Source organism: Acanthisitta chloris, unplaced genomic scaffold, assembly GCF_000695815.1.
Source record: "Acanthisitta chloris isolate BGI_N310 unplaced genomic scaffold, ASM69581v1 scaffold9330, whole genome shotgun sequence".
Lineage (NCBI taxonomy): Eukaryota > Metazoa > Chordata > Aves > Passeriformes > Acanthisittidae > Acanthisitta > Acanthisitta chloris.
In genome coordinates, this window is record NW_008652186.1 from 34961 (window position 1) to 55514 (window position 20554).

Below are 20554 nucleotides of genomic sequence, written 5' to 3' on the forward strand. Positions count from 1 at the left end.
AGTCGTCTTTTTATCTGTGTATAGGTGTCATACATTTCTACGTATCGTTTATTAAGGAAAGAATAGCAGTTGAGAATGCTGAATGAGCAGGCAGGGATTAACTGTCAGTTGGTCAGAAGCACTTTAAAGCAATACCTTCTGCTTATATGCAAAATTTGCATGAGTGCACTGTACATACAGATCAGCTTTTTTTGTCTATCACTTCATCTCTTCCCCATCAGATCTTTAGTTTCATTTTCTGAGTATTGCTGCCTCTTTCTTGGATACTTGGTGTAATGTGACTGTTGGCTTGGGGGTTTACCTTGTGTAAGGATTTATTTTTAATTAGTTATTGTTAGTATTGCAACTCTTGGTTATTTAACAGTTTCAGAAAATCACATTTAGCCACCTGCATTGAGGCAGTTAGGTCAACTCAGTGTCACTGAAATGTGGAGGCAAAAGGTTGATATTCATTTCAAAGTGCCTTATTCCTCATTCAGAATGTCTCATCTTTGTATTATGTCTGCCTTTTATATCCCCATGAGTGTCTGTATACCAGTATAATGCTTTTTTTTTTTTTCTTGAAGAGAGCACAGTTATTTGAAAGACTTGAGTCTGAGCTTCTAGTAAAAAAAAAAAAAAAAGTGTTTACCCAGGCAGAGACTTAAACCATAAGGCGGCCTAGCTTGGCTAGAGTCCTCATTGACTCATTAGCCCTGTGTCCTCATTAGAGCTTTGCTATTTGTGCTCGCCCAACAGCAGACACACGACAAGGCCAGGAAAAAGCTCTGGTGTTCTGTAGGGGTGAACTGGCTCTTTGGTCTCCCCCCAGTGAGGACACAGCCCCAGCCTGGCTGCCAGGAGGGTTGTGCTGCCAGGGCAGTCCAAGGGTGCAGCTCTGGGACCATCCCTGTCCCTGTTGGGGCAGGAGGGGATGTTCCAATTGTCCCCAGCAGAGTTGTGTTTACCCCTGTGACCACAGCTCTGTCAGCTGCTGGGGAGAAGGGCCCTTACCAAAAAAATACATTTTCCATGGGAGGAAGCACATTTCCTCTCTAATAAATGCATTGCAATAATTATAAGCAACATATGAATTGATTTTATCACCATATTCAAATCATGGCCCTTGTACGCTGTTTTTAACCTCGGACTGCTTTGTATGCAGAATGCTGTTTCCACTCAGAAATGTGTTCTTGTATGAAAATGGCAAAAAATCAATGATGTTTCTGCTGAAAACATCTAAATTACAGTTCATTTTGGTGTTTGTCTGACTTAACAGTGTAGAATCACCTCAGGCTTAATTATTTTGCCATGCTCTTGGTCAAATGGTATGAAAGTGTGTAAGTCAGAGGCTGTTTTTGTGGACTTGAAGAGTTCATCAAGAAGGGCAAGCTGTGCATGATGAACACACATGTTTATTCATTACGATTTTCTTCTGGCACTGCAGGCTAACAGACTCCTAAGTAAAAAAATGAAGCACAGCAGTAAGAGTTTGGGGTTTTGAGCTCCGCAAATTGTCTTTTTTTTTGTCTTGTGCTGCATGGTGGTCTCTGCCCAAGTGTAACATAGTACACAAATAGCTATATAAAAATCTGAGCTTAATCTATGGGTTTCCTGGTCGTTGATGTAAATTAAGACAGTTTTAATAATCAGAGGTTATGGGAGCAGGAAAATAAGCAGTGTTTTGTCATGGTACTGCACCCATGGACTGCAGTTCTCCAATTCAGAGCTGATTTTTTTCCATCTCCAACCTCCTTTCCCTCTCCATATCTACATAAATGGTGTTTTTACCTCCCCCTAAACTCTTATCTGAATATCATTTCCTAGGTGGTGTTTATTCTTCCCCTCAGGCTTTTTAGTGTGTTGCAGAGGTTATAAAAGCAAACAATTTTTTGGAGTTAACACATCACTCGTTCTCATGGAACTATGGTGGGAATTAAGTGACTGCATAACAAACTGGGAGAAAACTAATCGTTAAATTTGTAATTTTGGATCCTGAAACTTTGATACAAGAAATTTTATTGAGGTTTTTGTCGTGGGTGGTTTTTTTCTGACATAAGGTATTGCATCATACTGCATTTTTGAGTTTTTAATTCTATAAAGCTCTAATCTCTTAAACCTGCAGGTTTTCAAAGTAAATATCTTAAGTATCAATTTAAGAGAAACCTCAGACTCTTGAGTACTTAGTATTGAATGTGCCAGTTATGAACAGTGACTTTTCTTTTGGGTTTCTCCACCAATACCCTTACAGTGATGGTCAAGAAAATACAGTACCATGGTCTGATGCAAGTATTCAGATTATTTTGTACAGAATATTTTCATCAACATCTTCGATGCAATTTTCATTATTTTTGTTTGATAAAGGTCATTGAAATTATTAAGCAAACTGAATTATTCATACCTTGGTTCAGTATGATTTTTTTTAAAAGTTATATTTATTTTTCATCCATTCTGTGGTGTTGAATAATTCTTTGTTCAATTTCAAATTAAACGAGTGAGTTGTAAATTCTCTGGGAAAGGTGATTGGATGCAGTCCCAAGCAAGATGTGTTTCTGGTGTTGGAGGAGAGAAGGGGGAAGGGAAATAAAGACATTGCGTTACGAACTGGGCTGGGTATTTTTCTTACATATTTCGCCAACTATCAATAAAATCTGTTGCTAATTTTAAAATAATAGAGCATAAAACCAGTGTATGAAGTTACAATGAGTAAAGAAGTAAAAGAAGTTTAAGCTTGACGTAGTTCATGTACATTCTTTCCCTCACCTTATGGTAGGGATAAGAGGAATTGGTATATATCAGTTCCCTGAGCCAAAAGATACTTAAAAAAAAAGTCAAAAGGAATGAACTTTTACTTCTATTATAGGTAGTGTCCTGCTCCTCTTTTAATGATTTAAGGTTTTTTTGCTCCTAATAATCAGTTTCTGGAAGAATATTTTTCTTTTAGCACTTTTGCATTGCTTTAGTGTTAGTGGTTTGGTGTTTAAAATCAGTTCTGTAAAACTCATTCGTATACAAATTCTGTTTTCTTGTCATCCAGATTAGCTAACTATCGGGAAAGAAAAGCCTATTTTTTTGTTAGGCAGTTATGATCCTATTGATTCTGTGGAGTGAAAACTGCAACACAAAGTTCCCTTCCATGTAAAATTCAGACATTTGGATTTTCATGAAACGTTTCTAGAAGCAAAGTTGGATAGCATTGATTCCTGATTTACAGCTAATGTTCAGTTTCCAAATCATTCTTCAGATACATTGAGAATTGATCTTTATGTGTATGGGCGGGAGGAATTCTGGAATATTTTTCACAGTGCAGAGCAGACAGAGCTGTGTATTGATTTCTTTTGCCGAGTGAATTGTCAGTATTTGTCTTAGTTGATGTAAAGTTATTTTTCAGTTTAATAATTGTGGCAATTTTTCTAAGTGATGAGCGGTAACAGTATGAAAATCTGGTTTCTAGGTGTGCTGTTGTCTTGGTGCTGCTAATTAGATGTGACATTGAGCTGCTGTTTCACTGCCTGCCAGCGACTTGTGCCCTGTAACCATAAATAAATTGATTTGATGTGATGTGTTCAACAAAATAACCAGAAATAGATGTATGGTCGTGGAAATCTTTGCTGGTTATATAGTTGTGTGTTTATACTGCAGTGTTTTGTCCAGAATTTAATTGAAAACAACTCGGTGTGGTTTGGCTGCCTTTCTACATACAGAAAGAGGATTATATACAAAACCTTGGCCTCCTTGCAGCAATTATGTGGAATAAGCTAGATATAAATCCTCATTTCTTCTGGCCTCAGTAATTAGAATTTCAGAAGAAAAGTGGTGGTCTGGTTTTAGTGGGCACAGGGTGGGGTTAGGGGTTGTATGCAGCAGGAACTTCATTTTGATACAGATGGATCTTCCATTTAATCTCTGAGGAGCTGTTACAATCACGAATCATTTTACTACATCTGCTTTAGTTCCTTTGGGTTTAGCCAGTTCTGTGGTAACGTGGGAGGCTGAACACTCAGTGGGTCATGCAGGATATTCTTCAGGGTCGTGTGTTTCTTTAATAGCCATCTAGCCATTAATACTGATGAGAAATGTGCCAGTTGCCAAGATGGCATGTTTATGCTGTGCAGAAATAACGATTCACTTAAGTTCTGTGATGTTTCAAATGGCATAACTGCATTGGTTCTATGTACGTGTGAGGTCCTTGTTGCTTTGACTATGGTACTCAAATGCAGTTTGGATTACCTGCAGTTGTAAGAGGATAGTGGTTTTTTACATATTTTTGCATGTTCTTGTTTAAGTAACCATTTAAATATGTTGCAACTGTAGTAAGTTGAATGACACTGCATGATTTCCTCAATTTTGGGGGAAAGCATAAGCCAACAATCCTGTTGGTGTTGAGGGCAGTGTGAGGGGACACCCAGGCTGCAGGGCTGGGAGAGCCCAGTGCTCTGCCTGCTGCCTTGGCCTTTCTTGGCGATGCTGCTCCCTGGCCCTGCCCCTGCCTCTGCCTGCGCCGAGCTCTTCTCTGAGCAGAGCTGCAGCAGGGATTCTGCTCCTCTCAAATCCAGGGCGTTCACTGAAGATTCCCAGGCAAGGAGTATTTGTGAAACTCCTGCTCACTTCTGATGTGTTGTACTCCAGATGTAGCCCTGCAATTAGCACTGCTATTGCTCTGAAGAAGACACTTGTGCTCCAGAATAAATTCAGTCTAAAAATAATGCACTTATTCTTTCCATTAACATTTTTCCATCGGAAACGTAACTTCTAAACCCTTTCAAGTGTGACTTTTCAGCCCATTAATGAGATCTAAGAGTTACTACTTTCTAATGCATGTATATTATATTGTATATCTTATTTCCATGGAGACTAGCATCTGTGGGGCATATTACTGTAACTACAGTGAGTAATAGCTTTTTGTATTTTTAGTTTTGATGGCAATAGCAGTGTCAGTGTTCAGGTGGTTAATGTTGATGGGTTTGATAGTCAAAATTGCCAAGCAGATTCTCTGTGTGGAGAAAACTTCACCATGTCTAATATTTCCATTATAAGGAACTTTTACCTGATTGTCTAATATTCTGAGCTTATTGCATGAAGATTAATAATGGCTGTTTTATCACTATTGATTCAATACTTCCAAAATACAGTAGTAATTACTGACAAGTTTGGAGGGTTTGCTTTTAATGTATACACTTGAATGGCTTTGCTTTTGTTTCCATCTCGGAGGTGAACAAAACCCTGGGCTGACCTCTCTTGTGTGCACATATTCACAGTGCATAAACTCATAGGTGCTCATTAATCTCCTTTATCTGTAATTTGCAATGCAGTGATTCATAACAAATTTATACAGAGAAAACCATTAACTAGATAAATTTTTCATTGCTTTGATGTCACACATGGTATTATTCATGAGCTTAATATCAGTAACCTTCTTTCAGTATTTGCTATTAGACTACCTGAGTTTTACAGAAAATATTTATATGATGACTGAGTCATGCTTAAGCAATATTGGAGGAAACCTTTTTCCTATCCAAGGCACAAATGGTGCTAAAAGGTGAGGGGGGGAAAAATCAGTCAAATCTTTGCCATTTTGTTTTTAGGGTCAAAGGAAATAATCACAGTTGGGTTTAATAAAGACTAAAAGGATGTCAGTGAGTAAGAGCAGTTAAAGAGCAGCTACGTTGGTGTCTGTACGAAATTGGTCTGCAGAGAAGATCTCCACATAAAACTGAAGGCCTACATTTTACCTGCTTTTGACACTTGGAAGTTAAATGCAGGTTTTCTGCTGCCTTGTTTGTCTTTAACTCCTCCATTCAGCTCTTGTAATTGCTGTAAGAAATGCCTCAGCAATTCACAGTAATTGCTAAACACTTCACTTTTTGCATGTTGCACAACCTGCTTCACCATACACTTGGAAGGTACAATTTTTTATTAGTAGCTTAGTCCAGGAGTCCCTGCAGTGTGTCAGAAGCCCTGGGGAGGATCAGATACAGCTCCTCATCCAGTAACCAGCCTGTTCTGGATTCTGCTGATGTCAAACGTTCGCAGTGCTCATCAGGCAGACATGCAGATGTTTAATTTCCCTGTGATGAATTGTCACATTTATTTTCAGACAAATACCTCATGATGGTGAAGTTAGACATGTGCATAACATTTGCAGTATTGTGGCCTTAATGAATTACTACTTTAAATACGATCTTGGTCCGATGTGTAACTCACTTAGAACAGAATTGCCATCATATTTTGTCTTTTGGTTTTCATGTGATACCAAGTAGAACAGAAAGAATGAAGCCCACTAGCTTGCTTTATGATATGGCTAGTAAGAAAACAACAGAAGATTTACCCATAAATACGCTTCTCCCTAAAAGTGAAACAACCAAACGTGGAAATTCTGATGTTCATCTGAGCTAGCTGTGTCTCCCCGTGCACAGTTCACATAGCTGCAGAGATTAACAGCAAAAGGTCTAACATCCCACTTTCATTATTTCACTGTTTTATTGTCATCAAAAATCTGTTGTTCCTAATATTCCACAAAAAGCTGGCAACTATTCCATACCTTTTTAGGAAAGCAGAAGTAGCGAGTCCATCAAGCCTGGTGTGTCTCTCTGACACATTTGCTGAACTGACTTTTGCATTAATAATGCTGTTGGATTTTTAAATAGAAAGTGTGTGCCACACTTAATTTTTGTAATTAATTTTTAATTGATTTTAGTTTTTTTAAAAGTTTTAATTGCTGAAATGCAATATACCCATTAATGGGAAACTGTCTCTTAAAAACTGCTGCCAGTATAGCTTGGAGAAAATCCTGTGTTATGCTTAAAGATACTTTAAATGGGCATGAATAGTAAGACTCACAGCAACTGAAGGGATGTCCACACTCTCGGGCCGCACTTTAATACACCTGGAATAATTAAGCAGTACAAAACTGAGTTTTAGTGCTGTCCCAGCATCAGACTCTGAGTGAGCTAATTCATCTTGTACTGGCTAATCTGACATCAGGACAGACAAACAGGTTTAAAGTCAGCAATAGATACATTTGACATTTTAGTCACTGGAGAGCATAAGAGCTGATTACTTACTGTCCATTTCCAGATGCCAGTAAATGCAACGAATCTTTTGAAGGCAAAGGTGTTTCATGTGTGTGTTTGAGGGGGTTGTTGGTTGGTTGCTTTTGGTTTTTATTGCCCTTAGTGAAGGGGAGAAGAAATGGGAGAGTGGTGTGTAGATCATGTGCATCATCTGCTGAGTAGAAGAGTAACTACAGCTTTAAAAAAATCATTAAAAAATCTTTTTTGGAGGTATTTTTTTGCAACTTGAAAAAGGTCTGTAAATAGTCTAGTCTAGTGCTATTAGGACTCCAGTGTTTTGTTCTTAACTTCTCTGTGAATGCTTTTTTCCTGACATTTGAATTTCAACTGTACCTTTCAAAACAACTTTGTGATTCTTCTGCTGTCAGTGGTCAGAGCTCCCTTTGAGAAGTCTGTGGCAGTCACACAAAACTTGCAGAGATACTAGGAATGGTGAATGAATGTCTGAGTCAATTCCTTGCATTAGAAGTGGGTAATTCTATAAAATTCCTTTTGAGGAAACACAAGGAGTCCCCAAGCTAAGGACACTCAAAAAGACGAAGGTATAGGCAGTCCCATAAAACTGAGTACAGAGTGAATGACTGTAGTATTGTCAGTACCTGGTTTGCCAGTTAGTACTTGGTGTTTCCGTTGGCTATGAATACTCCAATCTGTAAGCAGTTTCAGCTGATAGGAAAATGCAAAACTGACAATATTGAATAAAAGGGAACAAACTGAAGAACACATTTTTCTGATATCGCAAAGATTTGTAGTAGAAAAATGGTGTGAATATTCAGTCTCAAGATGATTTTGAGTGTTGGCCGACTCCTTTGTTTTACTGGTGAGAACTGTTCTCGAGGCATCGTTCAGAGGTTTTGGTGTGAAAGATGAGCAATGTAAAGGCTGACTTTTTTTAGTGGATGACAGCTCAGGCTGCTCAGGACAGCTGTGAGTACAGAAAATCCTCTCTAGAGCCATGGGTTTTCAGCACAGAGGAAGAGCTGCAGTGGAGGGAAGCAGAACAGCAGGTCAGGCAAAAAGCAGTTCACTAAAACTGTCTAAAATGTGAAGGCTCAACCTGGTCCAGAAACTCACTGCAAACACTGCAGTGAATGTCGGGTAGAGGTAAGGGATGGTTTAACTATCAAACTAAGTGGTAGAGGACAGATTAATGATAGGTAGTTATGCACCTAAATTTATTTCATAATACCCCCATGGAAACAGATTTCTGATAAAACTTTCATATTTTTATTTTCACTGTAACTCAGTCCTGTTTGCCATGAAATTTAATTTTCATTGGTGTATCTACTTATGGGGTGAAAGTCCATCTTATGCTTAGTAACTTTTCCAGACTTATTTTCAATGGTATTATTAAATCTCTTCTTGCAGGCCAAGTAGGCGGAAGAATATCTTTTCGGCAGTTGTTCAGTTGTGATTGTAAAATAAACTGTTCAAGGACAATAATTTGGAGCAATAATTGTTCAACAGAAATTGTTCAACATTTGTTTTATAAGCAGCAGATATTTTCCTTTTAATTTCTTATGGAAATTTGTATTCATGTATATATATTTAAATGTTTAAATGTGTGTAAAATTAAGTTATTTTGGCAAAGATAAATCACACAGACCCTTCCATCCCCAGTTCTAGCATATCTAGAACTAATAAATGTTCATTCAGCAGATTTGTCTTATATGTTTTGGCAAGATATTAAAAAATGGTGGGGACAAATAGCATGTTTGAAATTAACTGAATCAGTGTAAACCTGGGAATGGGGGAAAAGTACAGGAGAATTTTCAGCCAGGTCTGATATTAGGGGTGTATGTTTCTTTGGTGTGGAGGAAGCACCACAGAGCAAGAAAGAGCCTGTTAGTTATTGTCTTAGAAATATAGATACAAATTTTGGATTAGTAACAACTTTAGATTCAAGATTTACCTTCAATTATGGAAACAATAGAACTCAGTCTTTAATGATTTGAAAAAATAGTCCACAAATCAGTAAGCGAATTTCCAAGTGTGCAAATTTGGTTTTTTAGTGTATGTTGGTTTTTTAGAATGGAGTTTTGCTTCTAGCTATGTTTTTTCTAATTTTTTTGCATTCTATCACCTTCAGCCTTTTTCTTGAGTGATGTGTAATTAATGCCTGTTTCTTGCAGGGAGGAAAATAAATATTAAAAAGTCAGTTTTCTATGTAGAGTTAATTTGATTACAGAGATTATTTCTTTCCTTTTAATTGTTTGTCATGCTGTATTATCTAGTTACTCTATAAATACTACTATAGCTTTTATTTTATTTTAATCTTCTGTCAGCATGTTTTAACATTTCTGAGCCTGCTAAAGGAAATAGAAGGTTTAAGGAGGTGGATGCACATGTCCCATTGTAGGTAGCCAGTTCCTGGGTTTGTTTTTTGGTCTGTGTCTGGTTTTGCAGTATGTTTGAATGCATAGGAACCAGTCAGGCGCTTGGGAATCACAAGTTATTTAACAGGTTTAGGAGCAGAAGTTTTAGTGGATTTCTGTGCAGTTGTGTGTCCATGTGTATCCATACACCTGTGTACGTGTAAGACATAATAGTGAACACAGTTCAGAACCGACAATCAGTACATACTTTATCGGTTACTGAGCTTTTAAGCATCCCAAGAACAAGGTTAGCTGTTGAATGCTCAGGAAACCTTCTCTTTCTGTTATTGGGAGTTTTCTCTTTGCCTAGGAAATAAGTGTTTCTGTCGACATGGATTTCTTAGGGTTCACATCAGACACTTTCCATGTAAGAGGCTTTTCTTGACAGTTTACCCAGGACATGTCAGGGGTTTTGCCCCATGGACAGGAGGTTGGGAAAGGCTTGTGCTACCTTAATTTTGGCTTCGGGGCTGTCTCACAAGGAGAAGAAAACCATCTCCTCCTTTTCTAAAGCATAGATTGAAACACTCTCAGAACATTAAGACAAATTCCTTTTTTTCCCTTTGTGTCTGGTGTTACTAAGGAGCATATCCTGAGTTTGGCCATACCTGTTTCCTTTCACTGTCTCCTCCAGGCAGTGTAAATAATCTTAGCAATCACTTTGCTGTGTAAGTTATGCATGGTAACTGCATTCAATAATAGGGTTGAAAAAAGTAATAATGTTAAAGTCCATATTTTAAAGCTATATGCCAAAAACCTTTTTTCAATAAAACAAATCTGAATCTTCAGAATTGAAGAAACTGCTTCCTAGTTTTGCACTTTAATGTTTTGGGGGGTTTTGACATGAAATATTTCTTCCTTTCCTCTTGGCATGCAGAGTTGTCTGGGAGAATGTAATACTTTACAGACACATTCATATTATTTCTTCTTTTTCCTTGAAGCACATCAGTCCTTACCTTAGAGAAATACCTAAGATCCACTTTAGCAACTGTGATGATTGGGGGGGGGGGTGGGGGGAAGCTTTTATCTATAGTACAGCACTGACAGGGGCTCGGTCCCATTTCTTATACATATAGTGTGCTACAAACTCCTGACAGGGAAGGAAAAGTATCTGTAAAAATACTCTTTTAGTTGATGTAAAGTCAATAAAATGATTTCTAATTTGTGCTTGGGTGATGAAGCTTTTGTTAGTATTTATTCAAAAAAATGCGATGTCCTTACTAAATTCTAGTAAAGATTTATTGTGTTAATGCTTGCAAGTAGTTCAGCAAATATGGACTACTAGTTGCAGAGGAAAATTGAGCTTTCAAAAAAAAAATTTCCTTTTCAGTTCCTTTAAATAAGCTGCTTGGTTTAAAAGCAAAAGTCTTATGCACTAATTGTCTTGCTATGGTTTAATTTTGTGCTTTTCTATTTTTGTATGCATCTAATAGTTTTGAAAGTTAGCTGAACTAGTAAGAGGTTGTCATATATACTTTTCTAGATGTTCTACTCTCCATATTTATTGATGGACATTATTATGCCTTACCTTAGAAATTCTAAATGGAATTGCTACATCTAATGTTAACTTCCATTCTGGTAATGAGACTAAAGTGTTACTGGTGACATTCTTACCTCTGCATTAAAAAATAACCTAATTTCATATGTGCAGTTTTGGAAGCAAATAGTAAATGAGCTGGCATCACATTTTCCTGCTGCCTCGGAAAGGGATTTATCATCCTGTCGTATTTGTAAATTATTTCAGACCGATAATTTAATGAAGCATTTGAAGATTAAAACTGTATCTTGTTTTGACATGTAAATATTTGACCATTTAAATTATATGAGCGAGTTATAAACTTCTGTATGATCGCTGTGGAGTTCAGTACCAGTATGCTTAAAACAGATTTGGAAAAATTGATTTTCAGTGACATTCAAGCACTAGGCTTTCAGAACAACGAGGCTGAGGTAGGGGAAAGGCTGTGAGACACAACACAATTGTCTCCTGCATCGTGTTTCCAGGGCACACTTGCAATATTGAGCTGAAAGTCGTGCTGGGGTTATGCTCTGCAGTGGCTCTTCTCTGGTGCATATCAACAAACTGAAGCCTGTGCTATGAAATCAATGCTTATAGACTTTGTCCTGTAAAAGTCAGACGTTCACAACTCCACAGCAAAATCTTGTATTAATTTTGAAGTGTATGGACATCCGTGCCCTCCTGTTCTTTTGTTATCTTTTTTTTTTCCCCAAATAATAAGACACTAAGGAAATTACTTATCTTCGTTTTTTTCCCTCCAGATAGTCATTCCTGTTTTCTTACATCTTAGTCTCAACAAGTAGTTAATAAATATTCTGGAGGTTGCTTACCTTTTTTTGTTTAAAAAAGGTAGACATTTTCTAAGTTCTATGACACAGTTTAGCTCTCTTTCAATAGGAAATACTCTGAGCGTGTGCCTGTCCCTGACAGCACTAATCTCTGCTTTGTCTTGCTCCTTATTTAAGTTACTACTAGTGTTTGCAGGAACTAGTAAAACAGAGCTATTAATTAGATCAAATTAAAATAAACTCGTTTTAATGTTATAGCTAATTGTTTAAAATTTCCCTTGCTCCTAGGCACAGCTGTTAGTTTTTTCTCCCTTGCAGCAAATGTCCTTGATAAATAAATGTCCTTTCATTATCAGCAGTTTTCTTCTAACCTCTGTGCCATTTAGCTGATTTTCTTCTTCCTGAAGTTTCATGTTCCAATAGGTCTTTGGCTCTTCACATTTATTATCAAGTCTTAATTTGAGGAGGAGGCAGAAAGGCATAAAGTAGCTGTGCTGGGTGTACAAAGATGCTTGTGTTTGAGAGTGTACTTGGAGTGTTTGAGAGCTTGAAACACTCTACCTGCATTGCAGCTAGCCTGAGATACTGTGGGATTACTTGCAGTTGCCAGAAAGAAAAATCAAGGAAACTATTCATCTGGTTTGGGTTGATAAATAAAACCAGTTTACTCCGTGAGAAAGCTTGTGACTCTGCCAAAGTTAATAAAAAGTTGAGATGAACTTTGCTTGTTATGTTCAAAGGCACTCTCCTTCCAAAAACAGCTTTCTGTCAGATACTGCTAGAAATTGGAAGTCTCCTTGCCATCAGTGAGTCATACGTGTTGTAATGTGCTGCCTGTGTCCCTGCATGGGAGCCAAATGTTCAGGGATACCTACGGATCTTTGGTCCCAGCTGTCCCTCCTTTCTTTCATGTGGTCTTGCCCTGGGAAGGCAGGAAGGGTGAAATGCTGGGGATCACCTCAGGGGTTTCTAGGCTTTTGCAGTAGAGAATATTTTCACTGTTAAGTCATCCACTATGGAGTTCTGCTCTAAGAAGTCCTTGGATGCAAAGGAAGCTCAAGAGGATGAGAGTCTGTACGGACGAACTCTGTAACAAAGAGCTTTGGTAACTTGTTTCGTTTTTTCCTTTTTACTATCTAATTATGCCCTTTCTCCATATCTGCTCATCATGCACTTTGCCATGATTGCAAGTACTAACAGTGGTCATTGCTGCTTTTCCTCAGAACTCTAGATGTTGCAGTACCAGCTCATTTTCCTTCTGACTTCTCTCTCAGATAGGGCTTGTGCCTTTCTGAAGAAATCCTATCACTTTGTGCCACTCTTTGAATGGGTGAGAAAATAGCCAACTCTAAGAGGAAGGAGTAGATTTGCATGAGATAACTGCTGTGACAGTGTTACAAGGGCTTCTTCAGGAGCTGGACAATTTTCTGCTCTGCTCAAAGACTGATTGGAAAATAGTTATCTCATGTTACAAACAAACTTACTATAATGGTTCTTCTGCAGTGATGCAAAACACACTTACCCATACTGGATGACCCATGACTGTGGAACAGCTTGTCTTACTAATGAACTCCAGTTCTGGGCATTGAGATCCAGGACTAATGTGAGATTTCAGAAGAAACTGTGTATTGTCAAAATAGATGAATCCCTAAAGAAGTGTAATTAAATGACCAGCATGACATAATGTTAGGAGGAAAACCATCCTGGGGCTTTCTTCATGGGTTTTTTTTTTTCCTTCACTGTTCTAAACATCCATTTATTTCCTGAAATTCTCTCACTAAACAGCTTTCTACTTCAGTGGGCTAACAAAAATTAGGGAAAAATAGCGCCTATAATTTGCTTTTAGGCCCTTTGTAATTTTCATGTTTGTCAGCATTCCTTAAGTGAGTTTATTTTCTGATCTTCACTATGATAGTTTCTTCTCTATTCAGACACAAAGATTTGGAGATAACTCATTTCAACCTTAATCGTTTACAGCAAGACTTACAAAGGAACCATCATAGGAAAACTGAGATTGGAGTACTTGGATGTTGAGCAAAGCTCAGAAATAATAGTCTCCTCATTGTCTGCTAAGAATATTTTTTGATGTTTTTTCTGTTGCAGGTTCATGTGCTGCCACAGCAAATTCATGTCATTCATGGTTTTGACAGTAAAAGTACTCAAATAGTCTTGTTTGAAAGTGTAGTAATTGTTGGTGTTGTTTCCATACCTCACATGCAATGTTAGTGAATTGGTAGCTTAAAGCTCTATTGTATACAAATAAAGGACTAAAGCAGAAAAGCAATTATTTTTTTAAAAAAAAGTCTTCTTCCACATATGTTTCTAAAACTTTTTCTTGCTTTCTGAGCACTTCAGAGTTAATTATTTAAATTTCTTAGAATTTAACTATGTAACAGTTTTTAGTGTAAATGAGAGAGGCATTAAAACAGACAAAACCCAACCCCAAACCCCCAGCACAGTTGTTTCTGTAGGCAGCTATTTACCTGTTTGTATTCTAGAAGAAACTTGAATCTTGGAACTGCAATTGGTCTTGTTGTTCTTGCATGTGTTACTGGGTGCTCACAAGAGGAGTTTGAGAAAAAAGATTAGGTGACTGTGGGAAATGCAGAAAATTAGTGACAAAGCTTAGGAAGTCAATGCAAGTCTGTGTGTCCAAACTCAGTGCTGTTCCTAAGCAAACTGCTAAGTAGCAGAGTGTTTTTATTTCTTTAAAGAACTGAACAGCAGTTAACCAAGAACCAAGGTGTGGTGTGATTAGTACTATAGAAAGGAGTGGAAGGCAAGGGGATAGCCGAGTACTGATGTTAGGTAATCCACTTTGTCTGTGGAAAACCATTATACAAAACTGAGCAAACGAACACATCCTTCAAAGAGGAGGATCAACTCCAGACAGTTCAAACATCAGCAATTGAATAGCAGCAAAGTAAATGCAAGAGGATGGAGGAGAAGGCTGTCTACCTGCACTCAGTAAATTGAAACCAAACATAAAATTTCCTATGGAGGTTTTCTGCACTGTCTGTCTCTGTGTTCTTGGGAATCACAAAAGCAAATTAAATTTCTGTCCTTGGAGCTGAAACATATGAGTTCCCCTTTCAAATCGAATATCCATTGATGGAATGATAGCAGACAGTCATTTGAAACAGTCCAGAAGGAATGTGCTTTAGGGGAAAAGAGGATATTGTTAAACTCATTAAGGACCATTTTTATTAAGAAAAAAGTTGCCAAAGATCTCAGGCACTGAGGTCTGTAAACAATTGACCACTACCTAGATCTGTACAGCAGTGTGATATGAAACTACTACAGAGAGCGTTCCTCAGTCTGGGTTTTTTTCTTCAAAGAATAAGATTTTTTAGGTTATTTAGTTAAAATTTCAGTTGTATTTATCTTGCAAGATAAGTATGAGGAAAGAAAGGGTTTGAGTCTTTGGAGAAACTTCTTAGGCTGTTGGTAATTTTGATTTGTTCTAAATATGCTTTAGCAATGTGTGAGTACATAATAGTTTTTTCACCCTGAACACCTGTTTGGATTGACTACTGAGGAGCTGCTCATAGTAATAAGTATTGTAAGATAAATGTGGTATACTGAAAGTGATACCTAGATTGATGGTACAGTGCTCCTATGAGTCAAACTTCTTCCCAATGAAATGGGTGATGAATTTTAGTTGTAGCTCTTAGATCTGGGGCTTTTAGTGAGGAATCTCCAAAGGTGTGAACTTAATCGTCAGAGAGTTAATCTATTGGGTGGTAATTTGCTTAAGGAAGTCAGTGGATGTCCTAATGTATTTGCTTTTAATAATGACTTGCTTTTAATAATATCAGTTGTATAGTTTTATTTAAATGGTATTCAAGTTTCTTTAAATGGTATAATTTTATTGAAATGATCACTAGTAGCCATGAGTGCTTGCAGTCAGCTTAACTGAAGTAGTTTTAATTTCTTTTTCTCTAGGCAGAGCTAGTGAAAGGGAATCTGCAGAGCGTCGGGCTCACACTCCGCCTCGTGCAGTCCAAGGAGGAAGATGCAGGGCATGTTGTCATTGAAACTGTGACTCCAAACTCACCTGCTGCAGCTGCTGATCTACAGAGAGGAGACAGACTTCTGGCAATTGGCAGTGAGTAATATGTCAGCTCTAGAAGAAGGGTTGTCTTGCAAACTGGGAGGCTGTGTCTGTATGCAGCTCAGCTAGACTGCTGTTCTCAGCAGTTACACGTGTGCCTGGCACTTGGTTTCTTGCCTAGTTATTTACTCCTTGCTATGTAGAAGTCAAAATAAACTTGAATAAACATTTAACAACAACATTAAAGAAAAATAAAAGTAAAAACCAGCCAAAGCATTAACGTGACTGTGCTAGGAGGGAATTTAATGCTTTTACCTGGGAGGTTTTACAGACCAATGAGTTCTTGTGATTAGATACTGCCTAGATCCCCACTGCAATACTCCAATGATTTTAAAGGGTTTTAGTTGCTTTAAACAGGTGATTGATTGCTTTAGGACAAAGGAAAAGTCATTGTTACACAACCACCTGCATGACTTTATTTAGACTATGTGCTCATTAAGATATTTTAGTTTGTGTAATTTGTTCAATCTCACCATATTGTCCAGCCTATGTCAAATGGCTCTCAAAGTGCTGATGGGGAAGATGATTCAGTTCACTCTTCAGCCACACTGAGAATGTAGCATCATGCCTGTATTTTGTTAACATATTGGAACTATTTTCTTCGTTAGCCTGCTTCCATTTTAATTGTAACTGTGTTTAAAAATACCCAGCTCTTTTTAAGTCCTTTGTTAAATGTCTGCAGCTGAAAAGTCCAAAATTACAGTAAGACCAAGGTTAAAAATGTTAGCATATCAAATCAACATCACTCCATAAGATTACAGTATTATTACTAACCAGCAAACTGGAGTATTTGTCATTATCTTTTCCAGCTCCTGAAATGATGTATTTGTGAGACTAAAATGGAAACATTGTTACATTTCATTTAAGCTCTTCTCTCATAATTAACTTCCTCTGTTAGTGAGCAACAATATTTGTTGACTATTTCTGTCATTCAAATTACCATAATTAAAATATAACCATTTTTGTCTTTTTTTAAATAGGTGTTAAAATCACATCAACTGTCCAAGTGTTGAAGCTTATTAGACAGGCTGGAGACAGAGTTTTAGTCTTCTATGAAAGGCCTGTTGGGTATAATCAGCATGGCTCAGCACTGCAGGATGGATTTGGACAACTGGAAGACACTGCTTTCTTGACACAGCCAGAAGATGACCAAGCTAGTTTATCAGCTGATGTCGATAGCAGAGATTTTGATTCAGAATTTGAGGATTTAGCATGTGAATCTCCTGACCAAAAAGAAGATCTGCCAACAACTCTGAGTCCCAAACGTTCTGTAGTAATACTTGCTGCTAAACCTCTTGGAACTATATCTCCAATCCTGAATAGAAAGCTACATTTAGGAAGTTATCAGGCAACATCAAAAACGCAACAAAAAGATGGAGCTAAAGTGTCAACACCTAAAACTCTTGAGGGTTCAGATGCATCCCAGCAATCAGGTAAACAGTCACAAGGATCTAGTACTAAGCCTCCTGTGCCACCTAGGCCACAAATTAAGCCTAGTTTACCTACTAGTGAAACCCAAAATGTGTTAGAAGCTGGAGGTGTCTGTTCTGATAAGCCAGAGAGGCCACCTCCACCCACAAACAACGGAGATAAATGTACAGAGAAGGTAGTTAAAACTAGTGATCAAATAGAAGACCCAACAGTATCAAAAGTACTAACAGCACCAAAGCAAGATACACTAAAAGATGGACTTCCAGAAAATGCACGTGGCTGCAAAGATAGTGGAGATGATCATCAACCCTGGGAATCACCAGAAATTCCTTACAAAATCCGTCAAGGCCGATGGCCAAGGACGAGAACATCCTCCTGTCTGTTTGAAGTAGAAGGATACCATAAGTACCTTAATGTTGCACTGTGGTGCAGAGACCCTTTCAAAGCAGGTGGTTTTATCTGCTTAGGATATGCAAGCATAAAACTTGAAGAAATTGCTTTAGATTGTATATCTACATCCTCAATGGAGTATGTTAGAACATTTAAGCTGGATGCTCCTACGCCTAAGGCAGCAGTCACTAGGACAGCACTGCGGAATTTGACGACCCACAAAGGGTTCAACGAAAAGTTTTGTTACGGTGACGTAACTTTACACTTCAAATACTTAAAGGAAGGTGAAATAGATGATTCCAGTCTTATCCTGGAGAAAGAGAAGGAATGTCACTTCGAAGAAGAAGCTCGTGCACCTCAGAAAGAGGATCCTTTCTTGGGGCAAGCTGTTCTTGCAGAGAACAAGCATAACTTTCAAGATACTCAGTTTCAGAATCCAACTTGGTGCGATTACTGCAAAAAGAAAGTGTGGACTAAAGCAGCTTCGCAGTGCATGCTCTGTGCTTATGTTTGCCATAAAAAGTGTCAAGAAAAATGTCTAACTGAGACGCCCTTTTGTGTGGGAGCTGAAAAGCGCCTTGATCGGACTGTGGGGAGCTGTAGAGCAGAAGGGCAGGAAGCTCCCCCAGCTGCATCCTCCCGTGTGGATTCAGAGACTAAATCTGCTAACAGAACTACAGGTTTGACCAGGCATATCATCAACACGAGCACCCGTTTGCTGAACCTCCGGCAGGTGCCCAAAGCTCGACTTTCTGAGCAGGGCACGGAGGTGGTTGAGCCTTCGCCAAAGCACACCCCAAACACCTCTGATAACGAAAGCAGTGACACTGAGATCAGTGGGCCGAGCAGCCCTTCCAAACGTGCCACAGGGGCTGGGATAAAGCTGGTCAGGAAGGAGGGTGGGCTGGATGACAGCGTCTTCATCGCCGTTAAGGAAATCGGGCGTGATCTCTACAGAAGTTTACCCACAGAAGAGCGTTTTCAGAAATTGGAATTCATGTTGGATAAGCTGCAGAATGAAATAGACCAAGAGCTGGAAAATAATAATTCACTTGTTAAAGAAGAAAAAGAGACGACAGACACCAGGAAAAAAGCTTTGATTTCTGCCGCGCTGGCTAAGTCTGGGGAAAGACTGCAGGCCCTGACGCTGCTGATGATCCACTACAGGGCAGGCATTGAGGATATAGAGTCCCTGGAGAACTGGTCCCTAGAGCGACAGTCCAAGAGAGTGACTAAAGATTCGGAGGAATCCAGTATAGCAGAAGAAATGGATAATGAAGATCTCAGTCTGACAGAGGCTCCAACATTGAGCATCATATCGGAAGAACCAGTCGATCCACCTCAATCAGTAGACTGATATTTCCATCTTTAGTCTTTGAAGGAATGGACTAAAAATACTTTGCACTTAACTCCAAACACACATAAATTAAATCCAAACACTGGGATAGTGTACCGTGTCCTGCTTCTCCACAGCTGTTTGCTAATATTCTTCTCCAGCTACACACCATCATTTTGTTACGGGCTGGTTTAAACTACATTTTGGGGTTTATATCGGAAATTTATTTTTAATAACTTATTTTTATTTTTTCTAATTATGTAATCTTACCATTTCACATCAAAGTGTGTGGTTTCTTTAATGTATTACATGTCCCCCACTCCCTCCCCCTCCGATTTTTTTTTTAGCTAATGTTTTCAATGGGAAACTGGCAGGATTTTCAAAATGCTTAGTTTCTGTTGTATGATGAAAAAATTATAAGCTTGTTGCATGCCTAACCTGATGACTGACACAGAAGTCACTGAGGGGCCAGGCTTTAAAGTGTTAATCACAGTTTTATTGTATGTCTTCTAGGTAGTTGTGTATTTTTTTGCCAAACATATGAAAGCAAACAAAAGGTCTCTCATTTTGTCTGTTATTAATACTTACTGAAGTAAACATTGCATATCATTTGTTTTCCATATTTTTGTTGAATACAAGTACTTTTTGTAGTTCGTAATTAACATGAAATATAGTAAAGCTATGCTAAAAAAAAAATTCCTCTTTAGAACTTTGGGCTATTATATCCTGATTGAATGATATTAGATATCAAAGTACATACTGGTATCTCATCATAATTTAATTGGGAATGTTGTCAAGATAAGAGGCTGGTGAGCTTCCAGAGCAGAATCATGTGTGAGTGTTGTTATGCTATCTGGTAACCTGCTAAAGGAAAGCTGTTCTTCACAAGGGTTGGAGGTTTCATGTAAGGATGGTTTAAGTTATCTAAAAAAAACCTAAATATTTTGCTGCAGACTATCATTTGGGAAAGCTTAAGGGACAAAATAGCTAAATATGTTCTCTCAACACTTGGAGTGGTAAGTTGCTTTCAGCTTCTCAAACAGGAGACACAGTCTGAGCAGAAGGATCACCTTTGTCAGCAAAATGTCCTATAGTGTATATAACATGTTTTATTTGAGTCAATATGTGAGTTCAGTAGAGATGAGGAAGAAGTTCAGCCAGCTGCTTTTGAACAGAACTCTCTGGTCTTGTGCTATGTGTAAACTGTGGATCTTAGCATCACCTGGCTGAGGCCGTCGTTCTTATTTATTTCCTGGAAACATGTCTTTGTTTCATCTTCTGTGTATAGAAATTTTGTATAAAATGTCATCTTTATTTTAGGTACTGTGCTAGGTACTCGTACCATTATCACTGGTATCGCTGGTAGTAGGGAAAAAAAAAAGCCTTTGTGGGAATGGAGTTTGAGATGGTAAATAACTCCTTTAATTCTTGAGGTCGTTTCTAATGTACCTCTCCTTTCAATTTGCTTCTCAGTTTATTTTGTGATGGGCAAAATTAAGAAGCAGTGGCTTTCACCACGGAGCAGCATACTTGTGCTTCTAAACCAAGTGGT

The 20554-nt window shown here is 38.2% G+C and overlaps 1 protein-coding gene across 1 annotated transcript in view; it reads left to right on the forward strand.

Moving 5' to 3' along the window:
- Window positions 1-19023, forward strand: part of PDZD8 (PDZ domain containing 8) — a gene marked incomplete at its 5' end in the record, with an annotated part of 53980 nt that extends 34957 nt beyond the window's left edge. The window contains 2 exons of the mRNA XM_009076305.1: window positions 15677-15839; window positions 16826-19023. Of these exons, the coding sequence (XP_009074553.1) occupies window positions 15677-15839; window positions 16826-19023 (2361 nt within the window). The remainder of the gene's footprint in view (window positions 1-15676; window positions 15840-16825) is intronic.
- Between the last annotated feature and the right edge of the window lie 1531 nt (window positions 19024-20554).